At 39.0% G+C, this 21,543-nt stretch overlaps 1 protein-coding gene across 2 annotated transcripts in view; it reads right to left on the reverse strand.

Annotated features, from left to right (window-relative positions):
* The window catches only part of hdac4 (histone deacetylase 4), a 244,157-nt gene that overhangs the window by 56,066 nt on the left and 166,548 nt on the right, over window positions 1–21,543 (reverse strand). For both annotated transcript variants that reach the window (XM_041806611.1, XM_041806612.1), the window contains 5 exons: window positions 20,376–20,593; window positions 7,614–7,886; window positions 5,003–5,189; window positions 4,385–4,518; window positions 1,620–1,722 (listed from right to left, as the gene is read on the reverse strand). In XM_041806611.1, the coding sequence (XP_041662545.1) occupies window positions 1,620–1,722; window positions 4,385–4,518; window positions 5,003–5,189; window positions 7,614–7,886; window positions 20,376–20,593 (915 nt within the window). The remainder of the gene's footprint in view (window positions 1–1,619; window positions 1,723–4,384; window positions 4,519–5,002; window positions 5,190–7,613; window positions 7,887–20,375; window positions 20,594–21,543) is intronic.

Genomic DNA, 21,543 nt, shown 5'->3' on the forward strand with positions numbered 1-21,543 from the left:
TCTGCTAAGCTAACTTCTGAGAGAGAGAAGACAGACTAGAGTGAGTGGATACAGAAAGAGTATTAAAAGTATGACCATGACTATTTCAAGTTTGGATTTTTCTGAATTTGTGCTGATGATGCTCCACAACCACAATGTGTAATTTGCACTAGAGATGCATGTAATGAGGCCATGTAAGTCTGGCTTCGTATCAAGAGTGAGCACCCAAGTTTGTCAAGCAAGCCACAAGAGTTTCTATCTATGGGTAAATCACAGTCTCAGAAAAAAAGCAATTGTGACGATTGGCAAGACAGCATGAGCAAAAGCAAGTTCCGGTCAGGGCTTCAGGTAAAGATTGAGATACAGTCAGTTCTTTCTACAGTACAACTCTGCATCAACTGCATGTATGTAGACTCATCGCTCCATGTAATTCAGATGCACGGACAGAAACTAGGCTTTATCGGCAAGTCATTACTGCTTATAAATGAAAGTTTCTTCTGCTCGATGTTGGGAGAGCAAGATGTTTTGGAATATGATTTAATTGGGCTGCTTGAATTGACCTTACAATGTGATTTTAGATGGTAAATTCTTGAGACTATTTGTTGTTTCGTTTTAAATCTAAGAAAAGTTGAAATAAAAATATAGATGTTAAAAAAGTTGCAGATTAAAGTCTAAAAGAAATCTTACCAAATCGACGTATGTGTTTCCACACATTATGCTCTTTTAGGGGAACCTCACTTTCCCACACTTTGAAAACCCCTACCCAAGAACCTTTGACACACTGACATGTGGCTGCAGGAGATGGGGATCAAACCCTTGACCTTCCAGGTGAAAGAAAAGCCTCTCAACCACTGTTCCATAGCTGCCTAGTCAAATATTTACAATAGTGTTTATGAATATTTTAATTCCTAACTAGCTACACTTCTTACTGTGCATCTAATATTTTGCATTTCACCTGCTTTCCTCCTCCACCTGTACACTGACCCTTACGCAGGAGTATCCGGTAATTCTCCAGTGGAAGCTGTAATAATAAGAGGAATTTATGTCTCCACTGGAATGAAAGCTAAGATGACCACTGGGGTTTGCCCCTTTGGTTTGTGCACATGCGCTGAAACACACACACACACACACACACACACACCCACACCCCCACACACACTTGGAGGGAGCTTGCCTTGGCTGCAGCTGCATTTTAAGCCACAAAGCTCAGAACTAAGTGACTAAGCAGCCTGTGCGACTTCGAGTTAACAGGCGTCAGCAGGTCTTCACCTTATCGTAACACCTCCAAGACTTTATTAGATTGGACCTTTTGTTATGACGAGGTTTAGGCATTAAAACTGATTCCTTTAACAGACGCAGCAGATTCACATGTAGGACACTTTCATGTCTGTAATGCAGTCTTAACAAATTCATTCAGACTTTATGTTGCATGTGTGTAAACTGGAATGTATTTTGTCCTTTTGGAATGCAATTGTGTGCTGAATCTTTGAAACACCTCAGTTCTGTTTTTATATCAACACTCTTCCATGTTACTGCAAAAGATTTCACGTATTAGCATACAAGAAGATGACAAATCACAACTGCAGCAGCCACATAGGGTACAATTTGGCATGAGTGTTTCTCCATGTTTGTTGTCTTACAGTCAAGTTTCTGCCTCAGTGGGTTGGTTCCATACAGCAGGACGTGGGCTTCAGAGTGGACTGTCTGTAACTCCTCCAGTGAGGCTTTTCTCCCTCGGATACACTGGTCACAGAGAGGGACAAGGGAAGAGAAAGAGACAAGTTATGCATGAGGTTAAAATACCACCTTCATCATTCAGACTCCAGGGATGCCCATAAAATTTTTACAGATGAACAAAGGTGCTAAAATACACAGAACATCAGGTCCAGCCTTCAAAATAAAACATCTAAATATTAATTAGGAGGTCACATTTTCCTTTACAAATCATAACCCTACATTGTATTTTTGGAGGGAGACTTTTGAAGCCAGGTTGCAAAAGAAAAAATGGCAGCACACTGCCCCCTTCTGGTTGTGATTGAATACAGCTGAGATGAACAGCAGCATGTTTTACACTATCAAAAATTGGCTCTTTTAAAAGCTATCATGTAAAGATCCTCGACGGAGAGACAGAAACAATAGATACATACAGATGATAACAAAGCTCTCCTTCTTCTCTTTGTACCTCTCTGACGTAGTTTGACAGACATTCTTTGAGCCTAAAATTTCCTCTTATGTTTCTACAATACAACTCTGTAACCAACTGAAGTTTATAAAAAAGTTTCAATTCAGTCAGGAACACTCTCATCATACATTTAACCGTTTTATTGAAAATGTTAGGTTGGTCCAGCAGCATGCTTTGACTTTCCAAAGAGCGCACAGCTAAAAACCCACATATGGATATCCATTAATAAGAATGCATAAGGAATACAATAAAGTTCAAAAGAAATAAATGTATAGTAGCATGAGTCTCAATATCAGGGTTCAACAAGTTTTATGCTATAAAGGATGAGGCTGGGGTGGAGGAAGTTAAGCGTGATGCATCAGCATTAATGTAAGCAGGGATTAGTGAGAAGTACGTCATAGTTAAACACAGCGCCAGTAGAGAGAAAGAGCTGTGATTGGCTGTGGGAGCTGAGAGGACATAATTAGGATCAGCTGGCCGTCAGCTGATCATGGCTTGGTGTACAACCACAGTGTCCTGCATGAAGCAACGCTGAGCTTCATTTCTTCTGAGTTTATGATATTTATTTGATATTCATTTGTATTTCCACTTTTACCTGCTTGAATAAATCCTCCCTTAATTGGTTACAATTGGTTCAAAATGCTGCTGCAATATTGCTGGCTAGGTCCAGTAATGCAACTCACATTACTCCTTTTTTATTTTCTATACTTTGGCTTCCTACAAACTACTACATTTATTTCAAGACCCTTGTTTTTGTCTTTAAAGGCCTGCATGGGCAGACGCCTGTATATATCTTAGACCTACTCCATCCCTATATCAATCCCTGAGGTCAGCTGGCCAGGGTCTTCTTGTGGTCCCTCGAGTTTATTCAAAAATGAAAGGTGATCGTGTTTTCAATTTATGGCGCCAACTCAAGTTCTCTTCCACTTCAGTTATGATCTGCTGCATTTGCAGATGCTTTCTAAAGGAGTGTAAGTCACATCTTTTCAAAACTTGCTTTTGCACATCTAAACACTAATTTGGATATTTGCACTTTCTTCTGTGTTGTTTTGTATTTTTGATGCTTTTTTGTTGAGTTAATGTGATTTTATTTTTTCTGTTGTGAAGCACTTTATGACACTCTTCTGGGAAAAGTCCAACACAAATAAAATACACTTACTAGCATTTTCTGTCAACAGGGTTGTTGAAGTGTGGGATTATACTGATTTTGTTTCACTTGTTTCATGATCATTTCAATGCTGACATTTTCTGCCCTTATCTAGAAAAGTCCTTCAGAAAAAAACTGAGCGAAAAAAAAACATTGAGTGTGAGAAGAATTAAATACATTTGTATTGTAGCACAGGAGAAAACCAAAAGCCTGACTTTAGAGGCTTTAGTCAATGAGTATGCTGAGTAATTCTAAAAAAAAGGTCAAAATGATAAGTTTAAAGGCTCAAAATCTGAGATGAAAGCCCAACTTTTTAGTTCAAAAGGTCAGAACAAGAAATTAAAATGGAAAAATAATGTTTTTAAAAGGCAAAGATATGAGGGAAAAAAGTCAGAACCATGACTTTAAAACTCAAATATGTGTTGAAATTTCACATTGACTCTTAAAGTCAAAATATGGGGTTAAAAAACTAAAGTCAGGAGTTGAAAAGGTCAAAATATGAGATAAAATTCAAACTAATGAGTAAAAAAGGTCAAAATATGACTTAGAATTTAAAATTGTGACTCCAAAAGGTCAAGATATGACATAAAAACTCAATATAATGACTTAAAAATGTCAGAGTACAAAATAAAACATCAAAATTGAGTCATAATTTTGAGATGCAAAATTATATGAAATGAAAACACAAATTAATTTCTTTTTCCCACATTCCTAACTTTTAATCTAATTGTTTTACTTTTTTCAGATTTTTTTATGACTTAGCTGGGGTATTTTAAATAATAAAGGTTATGTTTATTATGTTGATACTGGAGAAAATCTGCAGACCTTATACCGGGGGCAGTTCTAATAAAAATGTGATGTGATCCTTCTAGATAAAACAGCCTGATGGGCCTGATTTGGCCCCTGGGCGTTGAGTTTGACACCCCTGGAAAGCAGATTTCAAAATGACCATTTAAAGACTTCTAAGCCCTAGAAAGGTTTGTTCACTCCAAGCAGCCTGAACACGGGCCGGTGCAGTTCAAAGGGTTAAAATCTTTGGGCCAATCATGTGTGCACAGGTGTAACTGGGGCCTCACCTCACAGTGCGCCCGGAGACCGGTTTCCTGTAGTCTTGACCAGATACTCTGAATTCGTCCTGCGTGTTCTGGGTGACTGGTGGTGTTACCACACATACACTGGTGCTTCTGCATCAATGAGTCATACACCAGCCCTGGAAAACACAACATCACACTTAAACACTCTCACTCTCAGAGATATGGTACACTTTGACAACAAAGGAATACAATTTGTCACAACAAGATTCCTCTAATCCCCACTATAATCTTTGAGAGGTGATTATAAAGAGGATCCATCTCATTAGAAGCTAAAGGTCACGTGTAGAGTGAAGTGGTTCTGTGCTGTAAATTACACTTGTAGTGTCTATATTGTCAGTGGGGACAGAATACCTAGTAACAGCCCTGTGCATATATACAACCACTGTATGCTGGCTCATCATGCTGTGCAGTTCCAGGAAATGGTTTCCCCTAACCTGCAATCAGCAGGATGAAAGTGTGTGTCTAGATTGCTGTTTACCACTCTACTTTATGACAGATCTCTGTGGGAGAGCCGTGCAAACACCTATAAAGAGCACCATTTTCATAGTTATGTGCAGCGTTTATGCGGAAGGCCCATCTTATTATCATTTCTGTGCAGACCTGTGGTAAATCGAGGCTTGGCAGGCGGCTCCTGTACCACCAGAGGGAAGGACGCCGAGGCTGGAGATGACTGAGCCCTGGAGAGGGGGCGGTGCCCAGCAAAGCTGACCGATAACCCGGCGGCTTCCATCGATGCTTGGTAGTTCCTTAACTGGTGGATCCGCTGCTGCTCTAACAGCAGAGCCTGCTGCTCACACACAGACACAAACACACTCAGTGACATGGAGCTGGGCTGCAGTTTCATTCTGCTGCCAGTAGGTGGCATTAGACTGCTGCAAATGCAAAGGAGTTGTTGTACATAAAAGGGTGCACTCTTCACAGTTGATATTGTGTTTCACAGTGATTTACCACTTTTCCATAGCCCAGTGTTCACATAAAAACCAAAGATAATTATGGTGCTGAGGTAAGGAGATCTGTCTAATATTCACATGACAAATTATTAACCTAAAAGTCCTAAAAATATCCTTTTTCAAGTCTTTGGTTGAAAACACTGAAACAAAAGCTGTCTTTTGACAAGGATAATGAATGCTATTCATTTAAAACCACTGCTTGACTTCACAAGATGATTACTCTTGTCTGTTTTACTGGAAAAAAAACGAAAAAGCCAATCAAATAAATCACCAAACTGATTTTAATAAAGCAAAGAGCAAAGTCCCTTTGTATGCATGATAAATTACTGCATCTGAAAGTATCTCACTCATAAACTTTGCCCTTTATTTTCATGTACTTGAGTTAAATTATAGAGCAATCCTGTTGTTCAATCCTGATGGGCGTGTCTGCTTACACTATGGGCGCCATGGTGACATTGAGAGGAGAGCCTGATTGAATTTGGCTAAGCGGACAGCAGGGATGGGCTCGACAGATGAGGACATGCTGTCCTCACTGTTTACCGCTGTGCATGAGTTTAGAGTAAAAGTAATATGCAGATGGAGAATGTATGTCCTCTGTCTGTGGAAAAGTATTGCATAACTGTAGACTGTGTCTGCAGCAGAAGGTTTTTGTGTGGGTGTACTGTAAGTATTTTAAAAGCAGGAGGATGTGATAGTCCATATGGAATCGTGCTAGGTGCGGAGGAGGAGCACATGCCCTAAGCCATTCATAGAAAGCACACCACTCTGCTTAAGTAGGAAATGAGTAGTGTGTTTATATCTTTTGCATGACTTGGGGAAAAATGTATACGGAGCTTAAATCATGCTGGAGAGTGGGCTGGATGGAGAGTCAGGGAGAAAGGCAGATCGAATGGAGAGTGTAGTATTACACTCAGTCACTACAGGCTCCATCTGTCACTGCTGTCAGATCCTTCTCTTTCATTAACAATAAAAAAGATTCACCACAGCTGTTAGGTAGCCGTTCATTCCAGCCTGGATAGTATCTGATTAGAGCCACAACAAACCCAAGGGAGTAATTGTAACTTTTGAAACTTTTACTCCTTTTGAGAACATGTTTTGAAATAGTACAATCTTAAAATTTAACTATAGATAGAACCAAAAATACCAAATCTTAAAAAACCATAGATTTCTGCCATTCTTTTAACCCAAAGTATCCATGACAGAAATAGATAAAGAACTGCACAAATTCTGAAACATTTCCAATTTATTAGTGCAATTTAAGCTGTGTGAGGGAGTTCACTTGCATGTTTTTGCTAACAAAAAAAAATCACTTTTGGGTATCAAGCACTCATTTGTTTCCATGGATTGATAACCTGACATCCCAGATAGACTGTTTCACATGTCTGTTGCAGTGGTACCCAAACTTTTTTCCTTAGGGACCCCCTTACTCATATCTAAGAACAGCTAAGCCCCCATGACCTGCCTGGAAAAATCAAATCAATTTCAATTGCTTCCACTGACAAAATCCCAACATAATTGGCCTACATAATACTTGTTCTTGACAAAAGATCTATTTATAAACTATCCACTATTACAATGCTGTATTAATGTCCCTCTAGAAAAAAAAGATATAAAGAGGATCTGTTTATTTTCAAGAAAATTTATCTATCATTTATCTACAACAAAAAAAGTATGATGTTTTACTTTAAAGTTGTAAATGTATGTGAACCAAAACGTAGAATTTTTGAGACTATTAAGTCAAAAATCCAACCACTGTTTTTAGTTCATTTTCGTGTAATTTTTGTTGTAAATTTATGATTTTAAAAACTTGAATGTTTTTAGTTTCTTGTGTAAAAATGTAACACTTTTAAGGCTAAGAAATTATTTTTTTTCTTGTAAATTTCAGACTTTTTAAACTGAAATTCTGAGTTTGATTTCTTGTAAATATACAACTTTATGATCATGGTTTTAACAAACATAAATGTACATCTAGTTTTGACATCGTCAGAGTAGACAGGGTGCAGACTGGCACCCCCACCACCCCCAACGCTATCAACTAGAAACCTGCAAATCCAAACTGATCTGATTGATCTTTTTCTCATCATCCTTTCATTACTATCTCTTCTTCTAGATGAAGGGTGAACAGTCTGCTATTGAAGTGACTCTAATTTCACGCCCAGGAAATCCTCATTACCACTCATGTACTCAATCTCTCAAGTCCTCTTCCTTCTCTTCTCACATGATTTATCTGTCAGTGTTTCATCTTTCCTCTGAGCTCTTACCTGCCGGAACAAGAAGTCTTGTTCAGCCTGCCTCTCCCTTTGCTCCCTGTCTTCGTGCTCTTGGGGATCTGGGGGCTCCTGCTTGATGACCAGCCCTCGCAGAGGCCCCGTCTCTGGCACAGATGTAGAGGAGGAGGACGAGGATGAAGAGGAGAGCCCCTGGTGCTCCCTGAGTTCCTCTTCTGTCTCTTCTGGGTGACTCTGGTGCTGCCGGGCAGGTCCTGAGGGGCCAGAGGAAGCAGCTGAGACCTGATCCCCGGGCTTGGACATGATCTGTGGGAGGGAGAGAGAAGTTCGGGGGTTAGATTCAACAAAGCATTGCCAGCATTGCAGCTGATTCCGATCAGGTCATGCATGCTTAAAAGAGACCTATTTTACTATATCAAATAAAGACAAAGATGGCAAGACTGAAAATGTGCTTATGTGCTGCATAATACTACCGCCTTCACCAGTGACTGAAACAGGTATTTAGTTTTTGTTTTAAGTGGAAAAGGAGTCTAATTTGCCACCATGGACATGTTTAAAATTCAGTTTAAAGAAGCCAGCATTGACCCTCTTTGTTTTTACACATCTATGTGCAGTTTAGAGGATTAAATGGGCTTGTGCTACATCAATACAATTTTTTTTCTAATTTTAAGATGAACTTTTTGTTGTTTTTTTTTCTTTATTCCAAGGGACAGTTGAAGAGAGACAGGGAATATGGGGAGAGAGAGCCAGGGAAGACATGCACCAAACTGCACCAAGACCGGCAATCGATCCTGAAACAAATATGTTGAGGACTACAACCTCTGTATATGAACACCTGCTCTACCGACTAAGCTAAACCAGTGACCAATAGAATAGCTTTTGAGGAGACAAGAGATGCCCGTTGCCTTTGCAAGTTGACTTGCTGACTCTAACTTGCAGTCGTCCTAAAGGTGAGTCATGGCAGAACATTTGCCGACTTGATTTGAATGATTTTCACCATTTGATGAGAAAAATGTGAACAAACTGCCGAGCTAAGTAAAGAAATATGTCCTGATGAAGACTTGTTGGAGTCAAAACATGTAGATATCCCTGTTTAATAAAGGATTTTTATTACATCAGAGTGCCTTGGATTCTCATTTCTGACTGCCATCTACACTATGGCCTTTTTTTTTTTTTTTTTTTGATAAGTTAACAGGCAAGTCATCGCTCCCTTTTAAGAATTTTATCTTTGTCCTCTTATCCTGAAGAGCACCTGGACATAGTTTTGGATACTTTTGACCCCATGTAGCACTCACTCACCTTTTTCTAAAGAAATATGCTTTTATGATGACACCATAACTCTGTCCCCATATCAGGCGGGATTGCATCCACATCTCTTCCAGCCATGCCACTTAAATTGCACCTGAGACCACCTCCCCATTGGCCCGGGCCTGGTGCCCAGATGTGGTTCATTTGCATTCACACTGACGAAAACTAGCTGGACTTTGGGCTCAACTCAACCAACCCTTAGCCAACTAAATAATAGACAAAGAGCTGGAACTACGGAGGGTTTTACATCTTTAGACTTGTGCTTCAGACCATAACAGTGTCATGAACCAGGTGGTCAACATTTTATCTATGCTATCAAAACAGTCACTGTATGAGTGATAATGTGGCTTTTGGGCTTTTAAAGCCAGCCTCAAGTGGACACCTGTGGAACTGCAGTTCTTCCTTGTCTTAATTCTTCAACACTGGGTGATGCCACTTGAAAAAGCTACAAGGAATAAAGTCCTAAAGATAAACATTGAAGCAAAAATACCAGTCTATCACAGCACAGAGAGGTAGGAAAATACACCTATGGCAGCTGTTGGTCAGGATAAAAACAACAACAACAAAAAAAAACATGAGAGACTGTGAGAATCAAAGAGATCATCAGCAATATAATGCTAAATCTAACCAGCTCAACAGGTTGGACCAACCAGTGGTATGTTCTAAAAATAGCTGACTGATCTGTTGATGAGTAAAAGAACTTAAAAGACAGAAAGTTAAAACAAACAAAGTTAACATTAGACTGACACTCGTCCCTTTTGTACACATGGAGACAAGCTGGACCTGTACACTGGACTCTCACAGGTTATTTCATCATTTCGGAGCTCAAAGATATCCCTTTAAAACCATATTTATCTAACTTTCCTTTGACCTTCCCTGAACAAGAGGAGAAAACCATTTAAAAGACCTGAGGGAGAAAGAGAGGAAGAATTGTGTAGGGGTGATTGTGAGAATCTTGTTGTGGCAGCTGTCCCTGTCCCTGTCGTCAAAGACCTCAACCTTGATGTGTAGGTCATGATTGGAGTGGACCACTGTTTGTGAGCGAAACACATACACACAGACACAGACAGCCACACAAAGCCACACACACACTTGGCTGGCATATTGCCCAGGGAACAGTCCATTGACGTCAGAGAGCAGGCTCTTGCCTCATCTCAGTCCCTCTTCTCCAAACAAACTCAAAACACTCATCCACTCCTGCTGCACTGACTCTCACTCTTCCTTTATCTCTTGTTTTCTCTCGCTTCGCTCAGCCCTCCTTTTTTAACAGAGGAAATAGTTGCCGGGATATGAACCATGAGGGGGACAGACACTGCATAAGCCTGTTGAATGAGTTCAGGGAGAAAGAGAGAGAGCAGGAGGTGGAGCACAGAGGGTGATTGTATACACAAACGCTTGACACTAATTGACTTGTGTCAGTATCTGACTGTGCCCTTTACACACTTATCAACAACAGTTTCATGTAAGGAAGTTTTATGACTGCACTGTCTTTAGGTGATTAACACTGGAGCTAAGTTCACAATACTTACATTCCTCTCTTTGCTGCCAATGTTTCAGACTGTTGATGTTAAGTTGAAAGGAAGTTGAAAAAAAAAATAAGTGCTGAGTTGACAAGAAATATAAACATGTCAACAGGGACAGAGTCAAAGTCTGAGGATAATTCATCAAAACAGATCAGTGGATATCCTGTGATGAGCTGATGGACTAAAATTAATGCTTTTGTCTGTTTACAACCTACAAAAGCAAAAAACAAAAAAACAAAAAAACATGAACATTACTTGTTATTGTTTTTTAATGCACACATGCTGTTGGAAGGTAAGTCATGAACAGGCTTAAGATTTGATTCTGCTTCTTTAGTCTTTTGATTTCTCTTTCCACACCACATTCACACACTGATAGCAGAGGCTCCAATGTTTCCATTAGAATGGAAGAGACCTGTTTAAAAAAAAAATCAAAATGACAATATGTTGTCACCTGCTCCTTCACAAAAAATAATTATGCCAAAAACTTGGATAAATAGTTAAATTTCATGTAAATTTTCCATGTATTCTATTACATGAGTAAAGGGTAAAATACTACATTAAAAACATGCTTAAACCTTGTTGAGGGCTTGAAATAATTCAGTAACTAGGTCAAATTTAATTAAATTAGAGTTATGCAAATTTGCACATAGATGAGTGTTAATTAAATTACTAAATGTAAACTTAAGTTGATATTTAAAATAACATGTTGTTTTTATCATTTTTGTTTGTCTATTGTTGGCTTTATCTACTTTTAATGTTCATTTATAAGTGATTATTTCTTTTTTCTGCATTGTACAGTGTCTTTGAGGGTTAATGAAAAGGGCTTTATATATATTAAAAAGCTATAACAATAATCATAACGACAATAATCATAACGATAACAACAACAACAATAAAATAATAATAACAATAATAACAACAAAAAATATAATAATAATAATAATAAATTAATAATACATTATTATTATTATTATTATAAACTTTATTTGTTAATTTAAATACACATTTAAGAGTGATCTTCTTCTAACTGGGAAGTGAAACAGGAACCTTCTTGTTGTGAGATAACAGCACTAACCCCTGCACCACTGTGTGGCCTATATATTATAATACTTTATCTATATCTGTCTTATTTGACTGTGCTGCTGCCTATCTTGGCCAGAACCCTCCTGAAAACGATATTTTGAATCTCAGTGAGTTTTACTCCTGGTTAAATCAGGGTTGAATAAAAAACACATAAAGTAAAATAATGTATTTCAGCTCATTTTTTTCTCATAATAATCTCAAGCAAGACTTCATCATGATTACAGAAACTTTACTGTTCTTTCCATTCAAACATGAACATGGACTTCAAAACTTTACATATGAATGGTGTCTCTGCATTGCATCAGCCCAGTCATGACGTTACCTGTGTTACTGCAAATGTGCATAGCCACCTCTGAGTGAAAGTTAGCGCAAACCCATCTGATCACACAGAGTTTACATTAAAATAACATTTCATTCAGTTGAATTTAGTTACACCTTACCCAAAATAAAGCTAAATTTATATTAAGTTGTCCCAATTTGTTTTAATTGATTTTATATGAAGCATATTTACATTTTGTTTAGCTATAATGATGAAATATCATTTGATTTGATTTAGTTAAACTTTACCCCCCAAAAGCTAAATTATTATTAAGGCCAAGAATTTTTTTTTGAGTGTTGCTGATATGTGTGTTAATAAAGTCTGGGCAATTGATAGAAATTTGGATTCAAAACAACATGGCCCACTGCAATTTTCAAAATACAAAATGCTAAAAAAAATGAAAAAAAAACAAAAAACAAAAGAACAGTAACACTCGGACAACCCAAACTCAGTCGATTTTACCAATAATGTAAAAAGCTTCAGGAAAATTGGATTTTAAAGTAGATATTGCTGAGTGCATCTACGATGGTCCTTAGCTTGCTCAGCTTCAATAGAAAAATGAATACATAAATAAAAAGAGCACCAGACAAACAATGGTTATGAAAATCAGGGCCAATACCAGTATTGTTGTTTAAAATGAAGTGTAAGTCTTCTAACATGACAACATTTTCTCTAATGTTTCACCATAAAAACTGGTCAGAGTTTGTCTAACAGGTCACTTCTGTTGGATAAAAAACTCTTCTTTAAATCAGCTGTTAGGAGCACTAGACACAGGCATTAAATTAATGCTACACCACAGATATAAATCTGCCACTGACATCTGTTCATGCCATATTACTTGCTCATGTCAGTCAGCAGAACTAATATCCCTGATACCAATGTTGAGCTTATGCAACCCAACAGAGCACACAGGCATTCTGCAGAGACACGCTGCTGTCTTTTTCTGTGCAGCTGAGAAGTTACCATGCAAAGAAGTAGACTGGTTTTGATCAAATTTGGACTTACAGTGGAAGGTGAACTGACTGTTATTTGTGTTGAGTGTATTTAGGCGACAGTCAGAACCTGCTTAGCAGCTGTTGCTCTTTTACTGTAAGTGCACACCACAAACACACAGAATCAATTGCAGCTTGGCGAGCCATGCTTTGGCCAGTGTGCATCATCTGTGCCTCTATGACGCAACACGACTGTTTAAGGTTTGTCTTGTGTCATCCCAGATTTGTGCTTTTAAATGCCGTAATAGAAATGTTCTGGATCAGAGCTGAAGAGCCAAAGAGAATAGAAAATAACACTGACAAAATTATCTCAGACAGTTTCAGACATCTTGCCAGTTAAACAGACTTCTTTAAGTATTCCATGTGATATTTGCAGGAGCTATAGTGAATACAGCCCCCTTTCTTTAAAGACGAGCAGCAGTGTAAAATGAGGTTGCTCATTTAAACTAACAGACCTTTAAAAGCTCTGCAGAATTTCTCTACAATCACAATTCTTTTTTCTCTTCAAAGAAACACCTTCAAGCTCTCAGTGAAGTAATTGAACATGTACAACTTGTTAAAAGAAGACTTGCTGCTGTTAATTAAAAAAGGAAACCATGTGGAAAATGACTATAACTGGTGGATCAAAGTTAAAGCTTCATGTGAGTGCATGTACAAGCAGTTTCTAAAGGATTAGGCAGGAGATAGGCTTCACTCTACACAGGCTGCCAGTCTGTCAAAAGCCATGCACACTATCTGTATGGGGAAAAAAAGTGCTGTATTCACACCTACATACTCTGTGGGAGGGAGTAAGAGCAGCAGGAGGAAACCATGTTAACACAGGGACAACATACAGACCATACATGGAGTCCAATACAGCACTTACCCCTACTGCTCTGCTCTAACCCCTACCCTTTGCTATGTTAACACTGCAGGTAAAAATTACCCAAATCTGATTCAGGCCACTTTCATACAGTGCCTATAAATATTCATACCTTGGATGTTTTACCCTGTAAATGATTTTATAAACCAATCATGGTTAATATAGTTTGGCTTTTTGGACACAAAATTACAAAAAAGAACTCTTTAATGTCAAAGTGAAAACATTATTTGACAAAGTAATGCCAATTAAACAAAAATTTGTAATGTATAATAAGGGACAGCATAACTATTCACCCCCTTAAGTCAGTATTTAGTAAATGCACCTTTGGCTGCAATCACAGCACTGAGTCTGTCTGAATGGGTCTCAATCAGGCTTTAACATCTGGACACTCTAATTTTACTCCACTCTTCTTTGCAAAGCTGCTCAAGCACTGTCAGGTTGCACCAGGATCAGGCCTGAACAGCCCTTTTCAAGGCCAGCAACAAACTCTCTATTGGATTGAGGTCTGGGCTTTGACTTGGCCACTGCAGAACATTGACCTTGTTTTTTTTTAAACCATTTCTGTGCAGCTTTCTCTGTATGCTTTGGGTCATTATCCTGCTGGAAAAGAAATCTTCTTCCAAGCTGTAGTTCTCTTGCAGACTGAATAAGATTGTCAGTTGTTATTGTCTGCAGAGTCTCTCCCATCTCAGCTGCTGAAGCTTGGAACTCTTTCAGAGTAGTCATAGGTGTCTAGGTGACCTCTCTCATGCGTCTCCTTCTTGCACAATCACCCAGTTTGTGAGGACGGATTTACACATGTGCCATTTCTTGATGATGGATTATACTGAACTCAGGGGGTTCTCAGTGCCTTGGACTTTTTTTTTACATCCACCTCCTGGATTATACATTTCAATCACCTTCTTCTTTTCTTTTGTCTTCATGGTGTAATGGTAGCCGGGAATACTGATTAACCAGTGACTAGACCTTCCAGATACAGGTGTATCTATACTACAATTACTTAAGACACATTCACTGCACTCAGTTGATCCCCATTTTACTAATTGTGAGACTACTAGCACCAATTGACTGGACCTCTATTAAATCAGGTCAGTCACTTTAAAGGGGGTAAATATTTATGCAATCACTAATTTTGCACTACACATATCTATTAAATTGACATTGCATTTTGGAATCTGTTGTTTGTTGTTTTATCTCAATTAAATGGCTTTCTGCCTTTATTTAGACAGGACAGCTGAAGAGAGAGAGAGGAAATATGGGGAGAGAGAGTGTGGAAAGACATTGACCCAACAGGCTGGGACTGAAATCGAACCTGGAACCAGTGCATTGAGGACTCTAGCCTCTCTATATGGATGCCTGCTCTACCAACTGAGCTAAACTGGTTCCAATATGTTCCTTTTTTCCATCCGCCCATCCATCCATCCATCCATCATATTTTGCTTATCCTGGGCCAGGTTGTGGTGGTAGCAGGTTGAGTAAGACATCCCTCTCCCTGGAAATACTTTCCAACTCCTCCTGGGAGATCCCGAGGCGTTCCCAGACCAGACAGGATATATAATCCCCCCAGCACATTATGGGTCTTCCCCGAGGTCTCCTCCTACCGGGGCATCCCTGGAAAACCTCAAAAGGGAGGCATCCAGGAGGCATTCTGATCAGATGATGAACCACCTCAACTGGCTCCTTCCAATGTAAAGTTCAGCGACTCTACTATTAGCTTCCTCCAGATGTCTGAACTCCTCACGCTATCTCTAAGAATGAGTTTAGTCACCCTCTGGAGAAAACTTATTTTGGCCACTTGTATCCTTGGTCTCATTCTTCCAGTCATTATCCAGACTGCATGACCATAGGTGAGGGTTGAAAAGAAGATTGACCGGTAAATTGAAAGCTTTGCTTTTCGGCTCAGCTTCTTCTTCACCACAACTGTTTGGCATGACTGTCCACAAAACGGCTGATGCTGCACCAATCCACCTGTCAATCTCACACTCCCTTTTACCCTCACTCATGAACAAGACCACAAGATACCTGAACTCCTTCATCTGAGGCAGAGACTCACTCCCCACCTGGAGAAAGCAATCCTCCGTTTTCTGGCAGAGAACCATGGCCTCGTACTTGGAAGTGCTTTTCAAATAAAGCATTTCAAAATGAACCCCTTGTAATTCATAAGTCCTGTATGGTATGTTTTATGTTTATGTACAGCAAATACTGTAGACAACTACTGATGATGCATCAGGTCCATTTCCTACAGGGTAAGATTTTACTTTTACTCCTTTTACATATCTAGAGGGTCAAGGGAAACTCTAAAAGGGTAGCATTGTAGACTGAGACAGAGAGGCTTCATCTGGTTGATACACTCAATCCTAGTAGGTGCCTCTTGCAAAGTAGAAGAGCTCTGCTCTGAAGTGTAACTGTACTGCTGCAGACGATAAGCTATTGTGTTACAATGCTGAGTTGGATATTTGCTTCATTTGCATGTAATTACTGAACACTTTGAGCATATGCATCTATAAAACAGATTTAAGGGACTCAAAGTGGTCTTAATCCTGCCAAAGAATCATGTGATCTTATTGTAGGATATTTTCAACCTTTTGTTTGTTCCAATGATATTTTATCACTAATTGTTTGAGAGAAGTGCCAAAGTATTGCCCCTTGTTATCCGTTAACACATCTTTTGCCCATGTGATACTGGCCTTGCTGTCACTGTCTGTTCACTTCGCTCTGTGCCCAGATTTTGCTGGATGATTTTTTTCTATTTCAAAAGGGAATACAATTCAAAACTTAAAAAGATAAAAAGAATCAAAAGCAGGCAGCAAACATTACTGTGTTTAATAAGCCTGTTTTAGATGCATGGAGATCTCTACATTTGCTGCTCCAGATTTGTGCTGTTCATTGATGAATTAACTGGCTGTTATCCAACTGGAGTGTCTGCCAGAAACGTCTTAATTAACATGGATTCACAATGAGTGGTCTGTGATTTGGTACACTAAATTGAACAAGGAATTCTGTTTCACATGCACAATGAATTGTAAGCATGGGGCCAAAACATGAACACAATGATGGGAGGTGTCGTTTATTAATTCTACTTCTCTTATGATTAACACCATTCACTGCAAACTCTCTAAAACAGAGGTTGTTTGTTTTAACATCTACCAACAAAGACATTAAAATGCAATGAAGCAATCTTCCTGTCATATATTCTATGACTTAATCATAGTTATATCTATAATCCTTTTCTGTAAATAACAATCTATTATCAAGTAAATAGGCATGTGCTTGTTTATTGGTATGTGGATGTAGATTTATGTTAAAACAATTATGTGTAATCATACAGAGTTACATATGCACTCACAAGCCATTTTATTAGGTACACCTTGTTTGTACTGGGTTGGAACCCCACAATCCTCAGAGATTTTGGTCCATACTGACATAATAGCATCCCGCAGTTGCTGCAGATTTGTCAGCTCTGCACCCATGATACGAATCTCCTGTTCCACCACATCCCATAGGTGTTCTACTGGATTGAGATCCAGTGACTGTGGAGGCCACTGGAGTACAGAGAACTCATTTTCATGGGAAAAAAAAAAAAAAAACAGTTTGAGATGATTTGAGCTTTGTGACATGGTGAATTATCCTGCTGGAAGTAGCCAGTCATAGGATGGATATACTGGTCATACAGGGATGGACATAGTCAGCAACAATACTCAGGTAGGCTGTGGTGCTGAAACAATGCTCAGTTGGTACAAAGGGGCCCAAAGTGTACCTAGAAAATACACCCCACACCATTACACCACCAGCAGCCTGAACCGTTGATACAAGGCAGGAGGGATCGATGCTTTCAAGTTGTTTACACCAAATTCTGACCCTACCATCTGAATGTTGCAGCTGAAATGAAGACTCATCCGACCGGGCAACATTTGTCTAATCCTCTATTGCCCAACTTTAGTGAGCCTGTGTGAATTGTAGCCTCAGTTTCCTGTTCTCAGCTGACAGGAGTGGCAGCCAGTGTGGTCTTCTGCTGTTGGAGCCAATCTGCTTCAGCAACGTGCGTTCAGCAATGGTATTCAGCAGACCTTGGGTGTAACGAGTTCGAGGGACTGTTGCCTTTCTGTCATCTCAAACCAGTCTGCCCATTCTCTTCTAACTTCTGACATCAACAAGCCATTTTCGTCCACACAACTGCTGCTTACTGGATATTTTCCCATTTTCGGACCATTCTCTCTAAGGAGGCAAATTCCCCCAGAGAACTGCCAATCCATGGACATTTTCTTCAACTTCAGCCACTTAAATACCCTTCTTCCCTGTTGCCCTGCCATTGTCACCTTCAAAACCTATCAAAAACTGGCTCGAAATAAATCAAACCTGCCCTCCCTGCTGGGCAGATCTGCTGCAGTGTGCATACATTTATGTATGTATGTTTAAGCTGTACCAGTCTGCTCTGCATTGCACTTCCCATTTATATCATTCTGTTACTTTGCACTGTGTGCTCATAGATACATACGTACCATGCATTACATGCATAAGCCCTGGGTATAGATGTATCAGTGTATAACCATTTGAAGCATTTTGTTGTCGTCTCTGTCTACTTCACTCTTACTGTAATTGCTATAATGTCCTTCTTTAATATAACCTGGGGTACCTGCAGCTTTATACATGAAAATACCTCCTGCACTTGAAAAGCACTTTATAATATCCACTTTAAACCATGCACTTTATCCAGCAAAGATTACATTCACCTATTTATCCTATTTATTACGTTTGCACATTGTAAGTATTATTGTATTGTTTTTTGGTGTTACCTGCCAAGGGCCTACAGATGTCAAATAACAATTTTGTGAGCTTGGGAATGTTTATCCATGTATTGTATACTTATGTTCATCAATGTGCTCTGTCCTTTTTAAATGAACAAATACAAATGCTAATGCTTAGATGGACTGCAAGGTGGTGCAGGGGTTGCCTCACAGCAAGAAGGTCCCTGGTTCACTTTCAGGTCAGTGCCTTTCTGTGCGGAGTTCGCTTGTTCTAAATGCTTATTATAATTGTGTATTACTGACTAGTCTAAAGTCAAGTAGTCACATTCTGTAGACCAATGGTTCTCAACTGGTGGGCAAGGACTCAGAAGTGTTTCCAGTGGGTCGTGAAGGTGTGCTTAGAAAAAAAGGGGGCAAAAACTCTTTGATGTACAAAAGCCTACAAGTCCACATAGACCAATGCATTTTATTCTTAGTTTTCCTGTAATCACAGGTTGTGTCAAGATTATGCCTGATTTATCTTCTTTTCTTGAGATAACAAAACTGTTTTTTCCAAGATAATGCCTGCCTTTGGTTCTTGATGAAGGTCCATATTCATTAATAACCTTACATAGCGTACATACAACTTTATCCCCATTTTCTAAATCAAAATAATACTCAAGCTCACTATTTATATGAGATGCTATCAGTGATAACAGTTCACTGTTGTTTACATCAGATTAAAGAGCAATGTGGCAGCAAGGCAGTAGCCATTAAGTACCACTTCAGTAGCTCTTAATAGCAGGTGGCTAGGTTAAACGTTTCGCCAGGATTGTGGGACTGAACTGATAAAAAAGAAAAATATTAATAATAAGTCAAACCGACTCTTAATTCTGGTTTCAAATACCAAGGGATCCAGCTTTAACCATTTAGCTGGCTAATCATGCACATCCCTAGTTACCTCCGCCAAGGAGGTTATGTGATCGGCAGGGTTTGTTCGTTAGTTTGTTTATTTGTTAGCAACATAACTCAAAAAGTTATGGATGGATTTTGATGAAATTTTCAGGAAATGTCAGAAATGGCATAAGGAAGAACTGATTAGATTTTAGGAGTGATCCAGAACACCATCTGGATCCAGGAATTTTTTAAAGGATTCTTTACTATTGGGAGATAGGGCTAATGGCGGATGTCTGCGTTCTCCGAGTGCTTTTCTAGTCTTGACCATGTCTACATGAATATACAGATGTAATTGGCTGTTTGCATTATTTCAGAGTAAAAATCAAACTAAATCTCATAAACAAGCTTTGATTTTTTTTTTTACATACGATATAAATGTAATGTTTGTAATTCTGATTGTGAGCCACCTGCTAAAGATCCCAAACACATAATATTGTTACACTTCAGTAACCTGGTATTACACCTCAGTGTGACTCATTAAGCTGAAGTCACAGCAGCCTGGAGTGTCAAAGAACAGGGAGTCACTTAAAGCCTAACAACACAACGTAATGGAGTTTAATCCTGCAGGAATTTCTGTAGCACACACAGGGATGCACACACAAACACAAACAAGCATTTCCCTCGCTACAGTGACCTTATAATGCTGCAAATCCCCTCATCACCAAACACACTTTCACACACAGCCGTAACGAAGCAGTGATACACATTTCCTGTGTAACCATATATGGAGGCAGCTTCCTCTTGAGTGCAGTTGCCAGGGTGACGGGGAGAAGTAGAGAACACACACAAGAAAGACTTGCTGGAAGACTTGCTGATTGCAGGCTGATTCATCCGGCTTTTGGTGCAAAGACAGGATTCACACACATTAAGCAAATCAGTGTCATGAAGATGGACACACACTCCTGAAAACATTCACAGACCACGACACACACGTGCATCCTTGTAGAAAAAAGAGCTGCTTTACTACACTAATCCTGCCTTAGATCCCATGAACACAAAAAAACGACATCTACATAATGTGGGCTACCTTGTTGATGATGTGTTGCTGCTGCTGCTGTTGGAACTGTTGTTTGTGTTTCTCCAGGAACTGCTGGTGCTGCTGCTGGACCACCAGCTGCTGCAGGGCCTGTGCCTGCCCGCACTGCTGCTGGGGCAGAGGGGCTGACTGGGTTCTCCCCAGGGGACGGTGGCCCCGTGCAAGTTTAGAGACTGCAGGTGATGGCAGTGGAAGGCCACCCAGACCAACTATGGCAAACACAGAGAGGACACAGGAGAACAAAAATAGTCAATTCTTTATTTCTATTTACAGATTCTGCTTAGACATGTTGGTTTGTAGTCCAGGTTGTACTGACCAATTTGATATCAGCAGGCTTTGGTGTAAATAAATAAATGTTCTGTGTTGACAGCAATAAACAGGTAGAACATCATTAGTGCTGATGACAAACCAGATCCCAACACACTTTATCTTCAGATTTGTCTGTATATACATGTCTGAATCACAGTGCAGCTAACGATACATTATAGATAAAACATTTAAACTTGAGCCACAAATTTGCTTTACCCTGTGTTTAACCTCCTGAGTCCCTGCTTGTACATATTAGGGCAAAATATACAACACACAATCTTTGAGGGTATTGTCTAGAATTTCAACAAAAGTTTAAGTAATTAGCTTGGCACGTTGGGAAAATTAGCTTTAAAATTTCCAGGGATTTTCATTAATCTTTTTGAGGATATATTAAGAATTTGATCAGAAATTTTGAGGAATTAATTTGGATTTTTTGAAAAATATGTTTGAATTTTTTTTCATAATTGTTACATGGATTTTTTTTCCTTGTATATTTTAAGAATTTAATTGGAAATGTTGGAGGAATTAGCTTCAAATTTTTATATTTTATGAATTTTCTTGCATTACACCCCTTTCCATATTATTAAGCAATGACATTTTTCTCTTATTTTCCAAAATATTAATGCAAGTGACAGTCAAGACTATATTTCAAGTCATCAGCCATTAGAGCATAATTCAAATGTTTTTGAACAAACTTCATAATAATAACTGTTATTAAAAGTAAAAAATAAAAACCTCAAAATGCACTTTTCCACATTATGAAGCAGGCCACAGGTTTCAAGCAACATGGGAAAGAAAAAGGATCCCTCTGCTGCCAAAAAGAGTCAAATAGTGTAATGCCTTGGACAAG

Source organism: Cheilinus undulatus, linkage group 15 (assembly GCF_018320785.1).
Source record: "Cheilinus undulatus linkage group 15, ASM1832078v1, whole genome shotgun sequence".
NCBI lineage: Eukaryota > Metazoa > Chordata > Actinopteri > Labriformes > Labridae > Cheilinus > Cheilinus undulatus.